Source organism: Arachis ipaensis, chromosome B05, assembly GCF_000816755.2.
Source record: "Arachis ipaensis cultivar K30076 chromosome B05, Araip1.1, whole genome shotgun sequence".
NCBI lineage: Eukaryota > Viridiplantae > Streptophyta > Magnoliopsida > Fabales > Fabaceae > Arachis > Arachis ipaensis.
The window spans coordinates 77,430,697-77,449,683 of NC_029789.2; the positions used below are offsets into that span (position 1 = coordinate 77,430,697).

An 18,987-nucleotide genomic window follows, 5' to 3' on the forward strand; every position below is an offset into this window, starting at 1 on the left:
TAGTGCTTGGAAACCAAATTAGCCGATTTCAGTTAATACAAAAAAAAAAAAAATTCATCTACAATATTTTTTTAAGTTATTCTTTTATCCCTTTTTCTTTCCTTTGCCCCTTTCTGTTTCCCTCTTTTCTCCTACCACCGTAATTTCATCACAACCACCATCCACCACCACTGCTGGGGAACACTGCCGGCCACCTCCGGCCAGCCACTGCCTCACCTCCAACCACCCTATATAGAGTCTCTGAACTCTAAATTCTAAAATCTAAATTATAAACCTTAAATACTAAATTTTTAATTTTAAATTATAAATCTTTGACCCTAAATTATAAATTCTAAACCGTAATCCTAAATTTTATACCCTAAATTGGTTTTACTATTTTTAGTTTTGGATGTTTCTTTTTAATATTCAATTCTAAGTAATGAATGTTGGCTACAATATTGGTTGAGAAATATTGGCAATATAAAAAACTAACCACTGCAAGCTTGTTGCTGATGATGCGGTCGTTTTCACCCCAAATGATGAGTGTTTTCTGTTTCACCTGTTCAAACAAATTCAAAAGATCTTGTATTGAAAGAAATCAAGCATCTGTAATTAAATGGTGTCAAAGGTGCCCTATCCAATATCCATACAAGTTTGTCAAAAAATAAGGACTAGAAGGGACTTGAACAATTGTACATAAATGAGTCCTACCTTCCAATGGCTTTTACAGGCACAGACTTGTGATTTCTATGCGACTAGTTCGCCATGGTGTCTCATGAATGTTATGTTTAAATAGCACACATAAAATATCGATACCTCTAATTATATTCTAACCAAAAAAAAAAATTCCTTGTTCTAACTCGTGTGTGGAGTGATTGTGTCCAAAATCAGATAATAAAATATTGAAATAAAAGCTATCCAGCTAGCTGAATTCAACATTCACAACAAGCCGGGATCAGAGTAATGATGACAACCTCACCAAATAATCACATCTTCATGTATGTAAATATGAACCCTTAAACTCAACTAAGTCTCAAATACCAAATATAAGGTCGTCTCTTAACTCTCTTTAAAATATAGCCGTGTACACCAAAAGCATCATTGTTCAAACATAACCATTTTTATTTCAATACGAACAGAACCTCAAAGATGGCAAAATTCATTCCTTGATGGAGACAACAGAATCAATTGCATCACAAATCAGTAGAACTTAAAGATAGCAGAGAGTAGATAAACATTCAACTTTTGCTAGTGATTGTTGCTCTACAGAAAAAAATTAAATAAAAATGATACTCAAGAATGGCCATATAGCAGATTGGGACTTCTAGTGAAAAGGGTATATTAGATGAACGGCCATGGTACCTTAGACTTAAGAGAGATATCAGAATGTGTGAAAAGGGTATATTAAAGTGCATTTGTAGTCCAAATTTCATCATACAAATAAACCTAACAAATCCAAACCTCATAAACTTGTAGTTGTGAGATAGTATATACCTTTTCTATTAAGGAAGAAACATTGTAACCGCCACTAGTCATGAAACCAACCGTAGCATCATCCCACCAAGGCATCAAACAGTGCAAGCGACCGACCTACAAAAATTATAGGAAGACTAACATTCTTCATTATCGCAACATTTCCAAAGGGCATTGTAAGAAAAATGATTATATGAGTCACCGTCTATGTAATTAATTACTAGCGATGCTCTGTGTGATTGGGAAATTGTGACATGACCCATTAAATACAATTATTTTCAAAGAAAAAAAATTAAAATCTTGCGAACAAATATTAAACTATTGATTAGATCAAGGATATTGATACTCTTATATAAAGAAGGGTACTGTAACAAAGTCCTTAGTTCCTTTACCAAAGTAGCTTTGGAGATATTTTTCTCAAGTATATAAGATGCTTCAAAAGCTAAGAATTCAGATATGAATGAAATCTTGGGTCTCCTCAACGGGTGCTTAAATTTGTGATGTTCATATCTCTATGAGTGCGTATATCCAATGCTCCATTCTTATGGAATAAAAAATGGTAAGAAAATGGGTATGCCTCCTTATATAAATCAATTGTCTTATGCATACATACATGGTGTGAGACATTATGCCGACTCACACTCCATCTGCCATTGGATGAGGTGTGAACTCAATCTAATTTGAATCGACATCTCATCCAATAGTGGATAGGGTTTGAGCCACTCACACTAATAATATCTACACATAATGTTTTTCTATAAACAACACAGTAAACTTTAGGGTCAGACAACTCACATTAGTACAATCAAGGCTGGTACTGAATGACACATTGTAAAAGGTCAAATAGTTAGCATATAGGCGTAACGGCAGGCTCTTCAATAAATACACCTGATTCAAAAGAGTGTCTAAGGGTGAGTTGTAACTTGCAATTTAAGCCATTATCACCATCATCCTCATACTCATTCATATATATCCCACAATTCAATTTGAAAGGCTTTATTAAACATTAATGAAGGGAAACAAGTGTATCTCGAATTCTTGAAGCCTAATGATTTAATGCTGAAGATTTCTTTATAAATATTCTCCACAAGAAAATGAATTGCTTGGAAATCTTTAGCAGAACAAGAAGGAAATGATGGCTAAGAAACATGGATGTTCTATTTTTGTTATTATGCTACCCGTATTCATTGGACGCGTAGAAACATGAAAACCCCCAAAAGCCAAAGAATATCGCCAACATATATGGTAGAGAGAAAGAAAGTGTTGATGCGAAAAGACATCATCTGCATAAAAATTGCTTAATTTCCCCCTTCCTTCTGGAAAATATATTCAAAAGTAGAGAGTTGACTTTTATTATTTAAAAGATATTCAAATAGGGCCATTAAGATAAGATTGCAAGGGGTAAGGAATGGATCATTCCAAGATCAATTTACTATCTTTTTTGAGATACAGAAGGAATGACACCAGCAGCATTATATTAAAAAGACAGATGCCATTTCCAAAACAAGAATGCCATATTAAGAATTTATATACTTGGTTAAAGATATTATGAAGAACCAAAAAATAACCCAAGAATTTATATCCCATTGACCACACCTAAAGGAGAACAGACCACATTGAAATAAGTCGTAAGATAACAAAATACAAAAAATAATTCATACAAAAAAGAGACCATTAGCAAAAAGAAACAAGAAAAGGTGTAAACAACCGTTTTCATGCTTGAAAGATTAATTTGCTAACCCAAAAGATTGGTTCTATAAATCACTAAACCTGAGGACCATTTTGTCAATAAACCAATATTTCGAAGCCCAAATTGAGAGTTTCACTCAAGACTCAAATGAAACATTATAATCCTTCAAGTACCATAAGATAATTATCAACATTTGAGAGACTATTTTGTCAACAAACTAATCTTTTGATGACTAAAATGGTTGTATACTCCATGATACAAGGTAAATTTTGTAGATAGCTGAGAGTGGTATGAACTACATACCCCGGCATAAGCAACAGCTTTTGGCAACGTTGCTAGCTTTCCTGTTCCCTCTGCATATACACTAGCATCAATGAGAACAAGCTTTTCCACCTGAAAAAAATTGAACTGCACATAAATTATCAGAGCACACCAACTTCAATTTTTACTAAATATGTTTTCACAAATTCAGTTGTGATTGATATTCAGAAGTTAAATTACTGGATGGCACATACAGCTTCTGGATAATTGACTGTAAAGTCAACAGCGACAGCAGATCCAAGGCTTGGTCCAACCAATATCATTGGCCTTTTGATGTAGGATTTCCAAAACTGTAAATAGATTAATCAAGTTTAGCCTCTACACAGAGTGTAAATTTTGGAAGGAAAATAACAGTGATGTTTAAAGAAACCAGTTACAATCATTAAAGTAAACCACAAGTGATGTATAATTTAATTGATATGTTACTCTAGTTCACATAGTGTAACAAACGCTAACACCTTAATAATTGAAGCAGAAATTCAAGAATCAAATACCATTATCATATATTAGAAATTAGATAAAAAGTTGAATTCCACATGCTATTTCTAACAAATACAACTTTTATCTACATTGCATTACCTGATTAGCATCGAAACTAAACTCTATAGTAGATTAGTATTACATAAGTACCTGATAGAAATGCTCACGCTTTGATACCACGTCACAAGCGGGAAGTTTTTCTGTGAATAAATGAAGAATAAGAAGAAAGAGTGACATGAAAAATCTCTCAAAGAAACCTTTTATCTGTTGCTATCACTTTTTCGTATATTCCCGGAATCCCCATGGCCATAAAAGCGTGGCTCAACCAACAGGGACGGATCCAGAAATAGTATCATGGGGGGAGCTAATAACATTATAATATTAAAAAATTATACAAAAAATTATATAATATAAGATATATTACAAAAATATATCGATACAGAATATATTTTAAAGTACAAAAAATATGTGTGTACTCTTTACTAACGAAGTGGTTGATTCTTGGTATCATAAAATTCCTCGATAATAGAATCTGTGTTAAATTTTTCAGCAATTTTCTTTTCAATATAATTAAAAGACAATTAGCAAGAAATTCATCTTTTATTTTGTTTCTGAGTTATTCTTCATAATATTTATAACTTAAAAAAATCTGTTAGTTGTAGCAATTGAAACAGACAGAATTAATAGCAAATGAATCAAGAAGGACGGTCACAAAAAAAAATCCATTTTATGGAATTTGAAAATTTTTATTTAATTATTGTTACTTACATTTTAGATATTAGAAATCATTAATATTTATGTTAGACTGGACTTTTATTTATACTAAATTAAATACTAAATAAGTTTTTTAAATGAAAACGAAAGAGTAACACAACATGGCAAAGTGACCAAACAAACCTAAATCAGAGAAACCCCAACCAAGAATGTCGATGGCCCAAGTCTCAAAACCTGATTCTTCCAACAGTGGATAGGCATATCTCCATTCCATACATGAGCTGAAAAATTAAGAATGCATGAGAAGAAGAAGCTACTTGAGCACAAAAATGTGTAAATTATAAATTAGCTATATTTCTTGAATGTTTTGAGAACCTGTCAAAGCCATGTAGAAGAACAATTGGAGTTTCCTTCTTTTGTATAAGTGGCTTAACACAACTACTCATGATGGGATTTTCTGAGAACCTAACCTGATTGTCATATAGAATAAGATCAGATATTGTATAAGATCCAAAAAAAGAATAGTGATTAACTATAATTGATTACTACGAGCAGAACTCAAGCTTGGATAAATTGTCAATCTTATTGCAAGCAAATTTGGCAAATGAACATCATCTTCGTAGAATAGGCTACAATGTAAGTCCATTTAAAAATCTACATAGCCAGAAATAGATGTTATGATTAGTTCTAAATTTTATTTAAATTTTTAAATGACAATTCATTTAGGAGAAATGATAATTCCTAATCCGTTTGGCTAAATATCCTTTCAATTCAAAATCTAGCTAACATGCATTGAATTATCTTTAAATGTTCTGTAAATTACAATTTATGCCATTGTGAGCGGAATTTTGAATTAAAAAGATCTTGAGGAACATCATTAGAAGGCTATATCATCACTCGTTCACACATTTACACATGTAAAAAATAAGTGGAAAAAATATCATTCTCTTAATTATCACAGTTATAGTACCACTATCTGTTACATCAAAAGTGGAACTGAGGACAGCCTATCAAAACCAACATTGAAAACGACATGTGCTGGAGATAATACTGTATAAAACTGTAATTCGTTGTCCTGTTGAGCAAGCTACCATTTATTTTGTGATTCAAATTTCAAACATTACCTGTTCACTTAAGGATTGAAGTATTGTTGCCTTCTTGTTTTAACATATCTACCCTAAAGGCTAAATCATTCTACAGAAAGAAAATCAAATATACTATAAATGCTTCAATCAATTGAACCATAAATTTGAAGCTTTTTTTTCCCTGTTTGGGTTCTGAAGCAATAGGTTATGTCTAATGACCCACATAATCAAAGAATTACCATAGAGCAATAGGCAACCATTTTAATTAACACAATTCAGTCTATAACAGTTTTTGCGTCCTACAATTTCATCCCTCGTCATTTTTTTATTGCATTGGAAGTTTCTAACCACGCAAACCATGGGACAAAGTAGTCCCTCAACATTTAAGAATGACACGTTCATCCTTCACTATTTTCTTATGAGAAAAGTTTGTTCTTCGCCTTTAGTCAGGGATGAATTTGTAATTTTAGATCCCCAGGACCATTTTGTCTTATAATAATTTGCATGATTGGATATCTCTTAGGTGAAACAAAAAATTTAAGCAGAAAAAAGTGTGGGATAAGATTCTGTGGATTTCCTCTTAACTTTATTCTTTTCAAAAAAATTTTGGATCCTGATAGTCAAGGAATTTGTTGGAACTATAAACTGAAATTCAATCAATCACCAGTGCTTCCTATTTTACATCCGACAGAACATTTAGGACAGTACTATTTGGAAAAAAATAAACAAAAAATAAAAAGAAACCAATAAAAACTTATGCTCACTCAGACATACATAAAAACTATTGTTAATCTGTTATAACCACAAGTCATATTTGAGCCCCAAACTCAAAAATATCTGAAAGTACGGTAGAAAAAAAAAACTCTTACAAATTTTCTGAAATGAATAATGATATACCCTCTAACCACTTTCTTAATTACATCATTTTTATTACTAAAAAAATTAGATACAGTAAATATTTTCTGTATCTAACAATTTATAAAAGGATTAGGAGTATGATTTAAAAAAATAATTTTCTAAAATAGAAAAAAAGAAATTCAAAATACTAGAAAACTCATACACTGTGAAGCTCGACATGCGCATATTATTTTGTATTATTAATCATCTTTGTGCTTATTACTAATATGGTGGAAATTCAGTACAGTCGACTTCACCTGAAGTTGATAAATAAGAGCCGTTAGATAATTTGACTGATTTGACCAAATTTTCATCTTATGACTGTCAACTATCAACTTCACGTGAAGTCGACTACACGTGTACTAATATATAGTGATACAATCCTATACATGCTTTCAATAAAAAATAACCCATGGCCCTTTCTGGCTTCTGCACATAAATTAAAAACAATAAAAAAAACCCTTAGCAATGCATTAAGAAATGCATATGAAAGTAACCCGGCAATTCTGCAAACAAACAGAGTGCCTTTGAGGAATTACAAGTATTAAACGAAACATAAAAAACCAATCAGGACAGAATGAGAAAATGGTGTTACAGGAACAGGGAGCCTCTGAATTCGCAAGGCGAGTCTACGAGCGAAGGGATCATGGATTCTGTCAATGAGCTTAGGAAGAAAGGAAGGGAAGGGTTCATGAGCAGCAGCAACCACCACACTACTCCACCTCTTCGCACTCACTCTCACACTCAGAGGGGGCAATGCTACAGACCCAACAGACGCAGAAAACACCATTTTTCAGCATCAAACACTGCTAAAGAGGAACTTTGTTAAATGTGCTTGTTTTTCTGTACTCCACTCTCTTGTTTCTAATTTCTAGCGCGCACACACACTCTATAATGCTTCAATGTTGCTGTAATTAAATGTAATGTTTCTTTCTTTAATTGTCTTTCTCAAATTGTGCTATCACTTCCTCGGCTATTTTTTTTTTAATGTTGTAAATTGTAATAAATGATGTGATGTGGCTTTATAGTTTAGTGTAGGTGAGTTTTACACTTGTTACGGCCTAGCCCAAACCATTTGCGGGTCGGCCCGACTCGAGCACCACTCGACCCGAACGGTCAGGAGCAAGGCACTTAGTCGCCGATCCGGACACGCGTCCCTGACAACTTTACTACAGCTGTGCAAAGGAAGCATCGAGGAAGTTGGGTCTGTCTTTGATGGGCCCACCTCTGACACGGTATATATGGGGAAGGTCCTACCCTTCACCCAAGGTATGTCACATACCATTAACCCCTTTTTCGCCTGCACACTTTGTTGACTAGAGCGTCGGAGTGTCTTTGCAGGTGACACCCCCCTCCTCACACAAAGAGCTCGGGACGCCGTCTACTACAGCCCGGTGACTTACGACCAAGCGAGACCCCCTCATCAAACAGGATACCAATCCGAACCATCCGGTACCCGACCTACCGAACATTGGCGCCGTCTGTGGGGACACGCCTGAATGGAAGTTGTACTGGGCTCAGGAGGAGCAGGGCGAAAAGCCGGGCACAGAGGGGAAGCCTCCGTGGCATCCTCCCGGGAGCGCACGAGATCCGCTCCTTAGCGAGCCACACGATCCCAAGAAAGACGCCCCTTCGGGGGAACTGGCGACAACAGCGCGAGAATAATGCAGGAACTACATCATAGGATGCAGGACCTGGAGCGCCGGCTGGCAGACCGGGAACATCGCCAGCAAACTCCCGAATCCAGCTACTCCCGTTCCCCCTAGAAGCCACTCCCGACGTGCAGCTAGCACAAGATCTGAGCCCGAGAGCGCTAGGGAGGAAGGACGCACAAGGAGGCGTCGCGACCCCATCATATATGCCAGGAGCGGGAAGAGACGCACCACAGATCGTGACCGAGAAGACGGTCGACGAGAAGACGACGAAAGAAGAACAAGGAGAACGCGCGGACCAGTCATAATAGGCGCGACCCCATTTCATCGTTCCATCCTCGAATTCCGGCTGCCAAAACACTTTGACAAGCCAACGGACATGAGGTACGACGGAACCCAAGACCCACAGGAGCACCTTACAGCCTTCAAGGACAGGATGAACCTGGAGGGAGTGGGGGACGAGGTAAGGTGCCACGCTTTCCTGGTCACCCTCGCGGGACCTGAAATACGGTGGTTTAATAGCCTCCCGCAGGGCTCGGTGGCCAAGTTTCCGAAAATTAGCCACGCCTTCCTAGCCTAATTTACTACCAGAATAGCAAAGACAAAGCACCCGATCAATCTGCTTGGAATGACATAGAGGTCCGGAGAACCGACAAGGAAATATCTAGATCAGTTCAACGATGAGTGCTTGGAGATCGACGAGCTGACTGACTCTGTTGCTAGCCTATGCCTGACGAACGGACTCCTAAACGAGGACTTCAGAAAGCACCTCACTACGAAGCCGGTGTGGACAATGCAGGAGATCCAATATGTAGCCAGGGAATATATCAACGATGAAGAAATCAGCCAGGTCGTGGCTGCCAACAAACAGCAGCCCTCCTACAATCAAACCCGGCATCACAGGAGCGGAGAAAGACAGAAGGAACATGCCAGAGACGGCAGTCCGAGCAAGACAACCAGGCCGTTTCCTAGAGTCGGAAAGTTCACTAATTACACTCCCTTCACCGTCCCCATCATAGAAGTTTACCAACAGATAGCCGAGAAGGCGATTCTGTCGAAACCCCGACCTCTGAAGGACCGAACAGAGGGAAACAAAGCCTTTACTGTGACTATCACAAAGGCTATGGACACAAGACACAGGACTTCTTCGACCTAAAGGACGCGCTAGAGCAAGGGATCCGGGACGAAAAGCTGGCTGAATTCCCCCATCTCATCAGGGAACCAAGAAGACGAGATCGCGACCGAGAAATAGAGGACAAGACTCGCACGGTAAAACGACGTCACGACCAGAATGAAAATGAACAAAGTCTCACCATAGTAAACGTTGTGACGGCGAGAGACGCACCCCCAAAGTCGAAGTCGGCACACAAGAAAGACGCCAGAGACCTGGCGATTTCTTCATCATCTGCCCAAAACCCCAAGAGGTTGAGGTCACCACCCATCTCATTCGGCACGGAGGACCAGTGGTTTGACGAGGTCGCGGAAAGCCCCCCATGGTCATCACGACCAGAGTGGGAACCGGCCTCATCAAGCGCATCCTCATAGACACCGGTGCCGACTCGAATATCATGTTCCGCAATGTATTCAACGCTTTGGGACTGCGGGACGCCGACCGGAAGACCCACCAGCAAGGTGTCGTAGGGTTAAGCGACCACTTCATTAAGCCAGACGGCATAATTTCTTTGCTGATATCAGTAGGACACGGACAGGGACGAGGTTCGACAATGGCCGAGTTCGTGGTTCTACGCGACTCCACAGCCTACAACATCATCGTGGGGAGGAAGACCATCAACGATCTTGGGGCAGTAATCAGCACGAAAATGCTGATAATGAAGTTCGTGGCTGACGACGGGTCCGTGGGATCCATAAAAGGAGATTTGGAAATGGCAGTCGCCTGCGACAATGCCAGTCTCTCCTTAAGGAAGAAGTCCAAGGAAGCAGCAGGAGTATTCCTTGCCGACCTAGACGCAAGAGTCGAAGACAAGCCCAGACCCGAGCCGGAAGGGAGCTTGGAAAAGTTTAGAGTCGGCGACACGGACGAGAAGTTCACCTTCGTGAACAGAAACCTACCACACGAGCTGAAAGGGCCCCTAATGGAAATGATCAGGACCAATGGCGACCTATTTGCATGGACGCCAGCCGACATGCCAGGAATAGACCCCCAGCTCATGTCACACCACTTGGCCGTGATGGCGGAGGCCAGACCAGTAGCCCAAAGAAGGAGGAAGATGTCACAAGAGCGAGCAGAGGAGGTGGCCAGGCAGACGGCTATCCTCTTCGAAGCAGGATTTATTCGAGAACTTGACTACTCGACATGGCTGTCGAACGTAGTTTTAGTGAAAAAGCACAATGGTAAATGGAGGATGTGCGTAGATTACTCTGATCTCAACAAAGCATGCCCCAAGGACTGCTATCTCCTGCCCAACATTGATGCGCTCGTCGACGCAGCGGCGGGATATCGGTACCTAAGTTTTATGGACGCCTACTCTGGCTATAACCAGATACCGATGCACCGACCTGACGAAGAGAAAACAACGTTCATAACGCCGAGGGGGATATATTGCTACAAGGTAATGCCATTCGGCCTGAAGAACGCCAGGGCCACTTATCAAAGGCTAATGAACAAGATATTCAACGACCTCATAGGCAGGACGGTGGAAGTCTACGTGGACGATATTCTGGCCAAGACCACTCACCCTGAGGACCTCCTAAGCGACCTAGGAAATGTGTTCGCGGCCCTCTGACGACACGGCATGAGGCTCAACGCCCTCAAATGTGCCTTTGCCATGGAGGCCGGGAAGTTCCTAAGATTTATGATAACCCAAAGGGGGGTGGAAGCTAATCCTAAAAAATGCCAAGTGATACTCCAAATGAGGAGCCCGGGTTGCATCAAAGACGTTCAAAGACTGGCAGGAAGGCTCACCGCGCTATCTCACTTCCTTGGGGTGTCGGCAGCAAAAGCCCTGCCCTTCTTCAACCTGATGAGAAAGGGGATAGCGTTTGAATGGACCCCGGCGTGCGAGGAAGCATTCAAACATTTCAAAGAGATCCTCGCAACTCCTCCCGTGCTCGGGAAACCCAAAGTCGGAGAACTGCTCTACCTGTACCTGGCCATAACGAACGAAGCGTTGGCAGCAGTTTTGGTACGGGAAGAAGGGAAGGCTCAAAAACCAATCTACTTTGTGAGTAGAGCATTGCAAGGTGGCCATAACGGACGAAGCGCTGGCAGCAGTTTTGGTACGGGAAGAAGGGAAGGCTCAAAAACCAATCTACTTTGTGAGTAGAGCATTGCAAGGAGCAGAACTGACATACAACAAATTAGAGAAGCTAGCTCTGGCACTACTAACCTCCTTCCGAAGACTAAGGCAGTACTTCCAGGGTCACCAGGTAGTCATGAGAATGGACCAGGGAATTCGCCAGGTGCTCCAAAAACCCGACTTGGCGGGAAGAATGATGACTTGGGCCATCGAGCTATCTCAGTACGATTTGCGATACGAGCCCCGACATGCGATCAAGGCACAAGCAATGGCAGACTTCTTGGTGGAAGTAGCGGGGGACCCAATCAAGGAAGCGGGCATACAGTGGAGGCTCCATGTAGACGGGGCCTCCAACCAAACGTCCGGGGGTGCCGGGATCATTTTGGAAAGTCCTACCGGGGTCATATACGAACAATCAATCAACTTCGAGTTTTCCGTATCAAACAACCAAGCGGAATACGAGGCCCTCCTGGGCGGCTTGATCCTAGCCCGAGAAGTCGGGGCCACGAGGCTGGAAGTATGTAGTGACTCGCACGTCGTTACCTCGCAGGTGAACGGAAGCCACCAACCCAGGGACTCGCTATTGCAAAAGTACTTGAAAAAGGTCAAAGAGCGAGCAAAGCAGTTCGAGGAGGTCACGGTCCAACGCGTTCCGAGGGAAAGGAACACACGGGCAGACCTCCTATCAAAGCTAGCGAGCACAAAACCGAGAGTTGGCAACAGATCCCTTATTCAAGGAATAACAAAGGAATCAGCAGTCGCCTTCCAACTAACAAAGATAGGCCCCTCCTGGATGGACCCCATCACTGATTTCCTAAGGAGCGGCAAACTCCCTGAGGACGAGAAGGAGGCTAAAGCATTAAGAAGGGAGGCGGCCAGATATGCGATCATACAAGACCAACTGTTCAAAAAGGGACTTAGCCAGCCCTTGCTAAAATGCCTCCATCCTGACCAAACGGACTACGTACTCTGAGAAGTCCACGAGGGATGCTGCGACCACCACATCGGGGGGAAAGCCCTAGCAAGAAAGCTCATCCAAGCTGGATATTACTGGCCGCCGATGATGGTCGACTCAAAAGAGTTCGTAAAGAAATGTGTCAAGTGCCAAGAGAACGCCAACTTCCACAAAGCGCCGGCAACCGAACTAAGCCTACTGACGTCCTCCCGACCTTTCGCACAATGGGGAGTCGACCTACTGGGACCTTTCCCGGTCGGCCTGGGACAAGTCAAATACCTCATAGTCGCCGTTGACTACTACACCAAATGGATAGAGGCTGAACGACTGGCAAGCATATCTTCAGCCAGTTGTCGAAAGTTCTTGTGGAGACAGGTGACAACTCGATTCGGCATCCCGGAAGTCGTCATCTCTGACAACGGGACACAGTTCACCGACAAGAAATTCGTGGAGTTCCTCACCGGCCTGGGCCATAAAGCAGAAATTCTCCTTAGTAGAGCACCCCCAGACAAACGGTCAAGTGGAGGCCGCAAACAAGATCATCTTGCTGGGCCTCAAGAAGCGGCTGGACAGCAAAAAAGGTGCATGGGCCGACGAACTTGCCTCGGTCCTCTGGTCCTACTGAACGACCGAGCAATCGTCCACAGGGAAAACTCCTTTCCGCCTGACGTACGAAGTAGACGTAATGTTAACCGTAAAGATCGGCGAGCTGAGCCCACGACTACTTCTGAAGGGAGTAGAGGAAGTGGTAGAGAAAGACCTGGCAGAGGAGGCTAGGGAGGTGGCCCATTTGTCAGAAATAGCACTAAAGCAAAGAATGGCCCTGCGCTACAACACCAAAGTGCTCAAGAGGGAATTTGAGCAAAACAACCTCGTCCTACGCGCACAACGATATCGGGCTACCGACCCAGGGAGAAGGCAAACTGGCGGCGAACTGGGAAGGCCCCTACATAGTCAAAGAAGTGATTGGCAAGGGCGCCTACAAACTGGAGAAGCTTGATGGAAGGGAGGTCCCAAGAACTTAGAATGCAGGTAATTTGAGAAGGTTTTACTCCTAGCTCAGGCACGCCGGCCAGGCGATCTAGCGAGCTTAATCATTTACCTTTATACTCGCCACAGTAATAGACTTGTTTAATTACCAATTAATGTTTACTTGTTAAAAAATCACCTCTCTATTGTTCCTTTTTTCTTACTTACACATCACACGGAAACGAGTTCCACAATGCATTAAACGGAACCACGATACGGCACCCCGGGACTGATCACCCCGGGAGCCACCTAAACTGAAGCCATAACAAACGGCTACAACGATAGCAAAAGGCCACGACCTAGCTTTGCCAAATTACCAACACAACGGTAAATAAACACGAGCGGAAAGCTCATCCCGACAAAACGGTAACAAAACAAAACAAAAACGCTATCAGATAAGCAAAGAAGACGATAATCACAAGCAAACCAAGCGACTCTTAATGTATAACGAAGTAAGCTTCAAAAGTTCTACAATAAAACCACAAATCCATACAAAAGCATAAGGTACAAGAGCTCATTTCTTGGCCATGTCAACAATCTTGCCATCCTTGATCGTTTTGAAAACTCCAATTGTCGACATATAGAAGGCGGGAGCCACGATCTTCACCTGGGCCTTAAGGGCCTCCTCAGTCATGAAGATCGCGTTCTTTCCCTGCTCTCTAGTCACCTTATGTTTCTTCTTAAGCTCCTCAACCTCAGCTTGAGCGGCCTTAGCCGACGAGACGGCCACGTCACGCTCTTTCTCCAAAGCCACCACCCGACCCTGTGCGGCATTAAGTTGGCTCTCCAGAGTCATCTCCCGATCGGTTAAACGGGACACGGTGTCATCGGAGGCATTCAGCTTCTCCTCGACAGACGCGGCTTTCTCCTCAGCAGCCTTTAGTTTTTTCCCCATCTCGGACAGTTGCTCCCGAAGATTTTCAACTTGAGTTTTGAATTTGTTATTGGCCTTGACAGCAGATTCGAGCTTCCTGCGCAGCGACTGCATCCCCGACAACTCGAATTCAGCCTTCCGAGCTATTGCGGCACCACGGAGAAGGATACGGTACATCCACCTTGCCTGCCTCGCAAGCTCGGTGCCAAGGAAGTGATCCTCTGTGTCGGGAAGCAGCTGCGAATCTATGAAGGTCCCGGCGTCGAAGTTCCGCTCCATTATGGTGAGAACCCCTTCTGGGCTGGAGGATGCCCTCTGCCTTTTGGGGGTGGGGATAAGCTTCAAATCGTCATCCTCTTGCTGAGCGGAGGTCGAGTGATCGGGGCCGGCCGTCTCCTCACGGATAGGAGAAAAGCGCGCTCCGTCAGAGTTCTTATCCGTCATCTCGGTGTCACGTTTCTTATCCGTCATCTCGGCCGTCTCCTCACGGATAGGAGAAAATTGCCTGATCCTTATTCTCAGAAGGGCCCTCCGGTTTCCCGTCAACCTTCTCAGCTTCCTCCTCATCGTTGTCCGCCAAAAAAGTCTTGAACAAGTTCTCAAGCCTTGTCACAGAAGCAGACATCTCCACTGCAACAAACAAGTAAACAAGTTAGTCGTGAATCCGGCACAACCAAGTGGATGAATAGAAACGCAAAAATACAAGGCAAAACAACTCACAAATGTAATTTCTGGCAACCTCCCGATCATCCATTAACAGGTGGGAATTCACATGATTCTTCCCAAAAACTGCCAACAACACATCGGCAACCCTCTTGTCCACAACGGACATCCCCTTATAAGACACCTTAATAAATGTGTTAGATCCCGCCCCGAAGCTCCAGTATGTCGGGATGAGGCGTTTCCCTTCTAACGACAACCAGAAGGGGTGACGACCTTTGACCGGACGCACCTTAAAATATTTGTCTTTAAACCCATGATAAGAGTCCTCGAACAAGTCGAAGATCCTCTGACCCTGGGCAGATCGGAAGGACATGAACCCTTTCCCCGCTTTCCCCTCCTTCGAAGGATTGGTGAGGTTGAAGAAAAAAGGAAAACATCAATAGATACCGACAACTCCAGATATTCGCATACCATCTCGAAACAGTGGATAGAAGTCCAACTGTTCGGATGCAGTTGCGACGGCGCCACGGAGATCTGGTTAAGAAGCACCATCTGAAAAGCGAAAAACGGGATACGAACCCCCACTTGGGTGAACATGGACTTGTAAAACCATATCCAGTCGGGAACCTGAGGGGAATGGAAATTAAGCTCGTATAATCGTTCGTTGGGGGCAGGAACAAAGACGTCGTAGTTAGCCTCTTCGTCAGTTCCCCCGCACAAGTTCAAGCCTTGGCGGAACTCCGTTAGCTCCTCCTCGCCCATCTGGTTCGGAGATTCCTTCACATCGGAAGTCACCCAGGCGTAGGAATCGTAATTCGCGGCGGAAGGGGAAGCTCGAGAAACGACGCGAGACATACCTACAGTGGGGTACCAGAAACTACATTTGAACCTATTCAACAGCTAAGATCATACATGGCTAAGGCAAAATCCAAACAAAGCCTACCCTGGAATAGTAAGCCCCCTAACGCACCTACTTGACACTAAAAAGCCATCCATCATACAAAACCAAGCAAACAGCATGCAAAACCAAGCAAACAGCATGCACGCAGAAGAACAACAAAATAAACATGAAGCAAAGAACGAAAAGAATGCTTACCTGAACTGATTACATAGATTCGAATGAGGAGGAAGAAGAGCGAATGCACAAGAATGACACTCTGGGAACTCAAAAGGAGAAAATGATGGAGATGGTTGGAGTAAGGATATGAGAGGAGAACGAAATGCAAAACTGTTTAAAACTGCCACTCACGCAAAAGGCCTGGGGGCAAAATGGTCTTTGCACACAGGGTTTTTCAACCCATTATGAGCATTTAATACTCCGCGCGAGGAACGAGGCGACAAACGGTCACCTCAGCAACAAACAGACACGCGCGCAAGAGGCACGTCCCCTCCACGGGCGGCCGACCTAGCGACAACACACGGAATAAGAGATAACGTGCCACCAACCACCTTCACGAACATTGCTGGCGTGTTGGGGGCACTGTTACGGCCTGGCCCAAACCATTTGCGGGCCGGCCCGACCCGAGCACCACCCGACCTGAACGGTCAGGAGCGAGGCGCTCAGTCGCCGACCCGGACACGCGTCCCTGACAGCTTTGCTACAGCTGTGCGAAGGAAGCATTGAGGAAGGTGGGCCTGTCCTTGATGGGCCCACCTCTGACACGGTATATATGGGGAAGGTCCTACCCTTCCCCCAAGGTACGTCACATACCATTCACCCCTTTTTCGCCTGCACACTTTGTTGACTAGAGCGTCGGAGTGTCTTTGCAGGTGACACCCCCCCTCCTCACACAAAGAGCTCAGGACGCCGTCTACTCCAGCCCGGTGACTTACGACCAAGCGAGACCCCCTCATCAAATAGGATACCAATCCGAACCATCCGGAACCCGACCTACCGAACAACACTGTTATGGGACTTTTTATTTTTTAAAAAGCACAAATTGTCACCTAAGTTTTGTGTGTAAATATATTTTTTAAATTATTTAAAGAGGAATGCTAGGGGCCAACAATTTTATGATTTGTAGCCATCAAATAATCATCAATGATGGGTTTAATGGTGTGAGATGGTTGTAAGATTTCATCCAATGACTCACTTTTCTTTGCTAGTTACATGTTGGCCAGAATTTAACAAAGTTGCTGCTGGCCCCTAGACTTTTCCTTATTTAAATATAAAATTTCACAAACTTTTTTATTAAAAAAATTTCATCCGCAAAACGACAATACCATTTTCATTTTGTAATTTTTTTTAAATCTAAAAATGGAAACCGTCAGCAAGGTATTCTCGTGATCTCTGACAGACACAACGGCATCAAGGCTGCATTAGAGAGCCCCGATAGTGGTTGGCAACCCCCCCATGCTTATCGGGCATTTTGTATTCGGCATGTTGCTGCAAATTTTGCCCTCACTTTCAAGGGGCAGGATGCGCGGAGGTGGTTGGTAAATGCCGCGTATGCGAAGACGGAAGCAGAGTTTGACTATTGGTTTGATATAATGAGGACGGAGAACCCGGCTATGTGCGAATGGGCAAACAGAATGCCTTATGAGAGGTGGACACAACATAAGGATGGTGGGAGAAGATACGGTCACATGACCACCAACATCTCTGAGTGTGTGAACTCTGTCTTGAAGGGCACAAGATCCAACCAGAACCATTGGCTATTTAGCCTAGCCAAATGGTACAATCCAGCCCGCTCTAAATACGGGATGATCCTGTCATGCATGGGCATATTCTGTTGCCGCCTCACACTGTATATACACCTATTGGGCTGCACAGAACAACAAACGAAAACAGAGTCCAATTAAATTCTCCTATCCTTAAACAGATTTCCATATCGAACCGAATACGAATACCTTAAAACATCAGCAAATTCTCCTATATAATATTTAAAAAAAATTTCCTACTCACGATAGGGAAAATAACAACACAAATAATTTACTTATTAACATCCAGAAATTTTAAAATATTGTAAAGATCTAAAATTTAAAACTTCATATCATACAAATATCCTAAACAAACTATAATAATTCACTAATGTCAACTATCCCGTTCCCTAAACTAAACCAACATTAATTAGCGGGCATAACATTCATTGAATGGAATTAAATTTCAGGTAACTAGGCATATCTATAACTAACCAAGAAAAACTAAAAACACTAAACCAAGATTAGTGAACTAACATCCTAGCATGCGAACCCTAAATTCAGGATACAACGACTAATCTATAAATTCTAATTCCTCTACCTAACCTACCGTTTTTCTAACTAAGATATGCAAAGACTACAAAAAAAATAAATATTAACTAACCTCGTCACCAATAGAACCGGCAATATGCGCAACGCCGTTCAGTCGGTACAGGTTCCTGCCTGCCATGATAACTCGCCAGAAGTCGCCGCTGAGGAACCTCGGGCCCGCTCACAACTTGCTCTGACTTCTCTCTACAATTTCCTCTCTCTAGAAAACTCCTCAAACCTTCTAAACACATAATCCGCGGCTGCAACCACGGTTTATATAGGCAAACCATCACACGTAAACCGCTACTGGCAGTAGCGGTTTACACACACGCACACACACACGTAAACCGCTACTGCCAGCAGCGGTTTACACACACTCACTTACACGTAAACCGCTACTGCCAGTAGCGGTTTACACACACACACACTCACACGTAATAGTTCTCACTTCCTCTGTCCCCGCCTCTTTAAATCATCTGTCTCTATTCTCTATATAGTTCTTCATAGATTGCTTTTTTTCTTCTATTCAATTTTGTTCGGGTTATGAACCGTCACTGCTCTGAAGACTGAATTTAATGTAATCCAACTAATAAGTTGGTATTAGTTAATTCGGCTTACCTTGCTATGGAAGGTAATTTTTTTTCCGCTGATTATTTATAAAAATTGTTCAATTATAATTTCATATAA

At 42.6% G+C, this 18,987-nt stretch overlaps 2 protein-coding genes across 6 annotated transcripts in view; one reads left to right on the forward strand and one right to left on the reverse strand.

Annotated features, from left to right (window-relative positions):
• The window catches only part of LOC107643694 (uncharacterized hydrolase YugF-like), an 8,426-nt gene extending 798 nt beyond the window's left edge, over window positions 1–7,628 (reverse strand). The window contains exons 1-9 of one of the 5 annotated variants that reach the window (XM_021124103.1): window positions 7,235–7,627; window positions 5,033–5,127; window positions 4,841–4,938; window positions 4,094–4,143; window positions 3,658–3,753; window positions 3,446–3,550; window positions 2,248–2,340; window positions 1,474–1,569; window positions 473–538 (exon numbers count right to left, since the gene is read on the reverse strand). In XM_021124103.1, coding sequence (XP_020979762.1) covers window positions 473–538; window positions 1,474–1,569; window positions 2,248–2,340; window positions 3,446–3,550; window positions 3,658–3,753; window positions 4,094–4,143; window positions 4,841–4,938; window positions 5,033–5,127; window positions 7,235–7,429 — 894 coding nt within the window. In that variant the 5' untranslated portion in view covers window positions 7,430–7,627. Of the gene's footprint in view, window positions 1–472; window positions 539–1,473; window positions 1,570–2,247; window positions 2,341–3,445; window positions 3,551–3,657; window positions 3,754–4,093; window positions 4,144–4,840; window positions 4,939–5,032; window positions 5,128–7,234 lie in introns of all 5 variants that reach the window. The other 4 variants (XM_016347416.2, XM_021124105.1, XM_021124104.1 and 1 more) reach the window with 4 other exon arrangements.
• LOC107640722 lies at window positions 11,162–13,280 on the forward strand. The gene is made up of 3 exons (XM_016344223.1): window positions 11,162–11,434; window positions 11,493–12,512; window positions 12,879–13,280. The coding sequence occupies exons 1-3, from the start codon at window positions 11,162–11,164 to the stop codon at window positions 13,278–13,280; spliced, it is 1,695 nt and encodes a 564-aa protein (XP_016199709.1).

Excerpts from the sequence above, each read along its gene's own strand:
- LOC107640722 (XM_016344223.1), top strand. The coding sequence starts at position 11,162 with ATGAGGAGCCCGGGTTGCATCAAAGACGTTCAAAGACTGGCAGGAAGG. Across the intron at positions 11,435-11,492 it reads AAGCGTTGGCAGCAGTTTTG|GTGGCCATAACGGACGAAGC; the intron begins GTACGGGAAGAA and ends GAGCATTGCAAG. Across the intron at positions 12,513-12,878 it reads ATCCTGACCAAACGGACTAC|GTGACAACTCGATTCGGCAT; the intron begins GTACTCTGAGAA and ends TTGTGGAGACAG.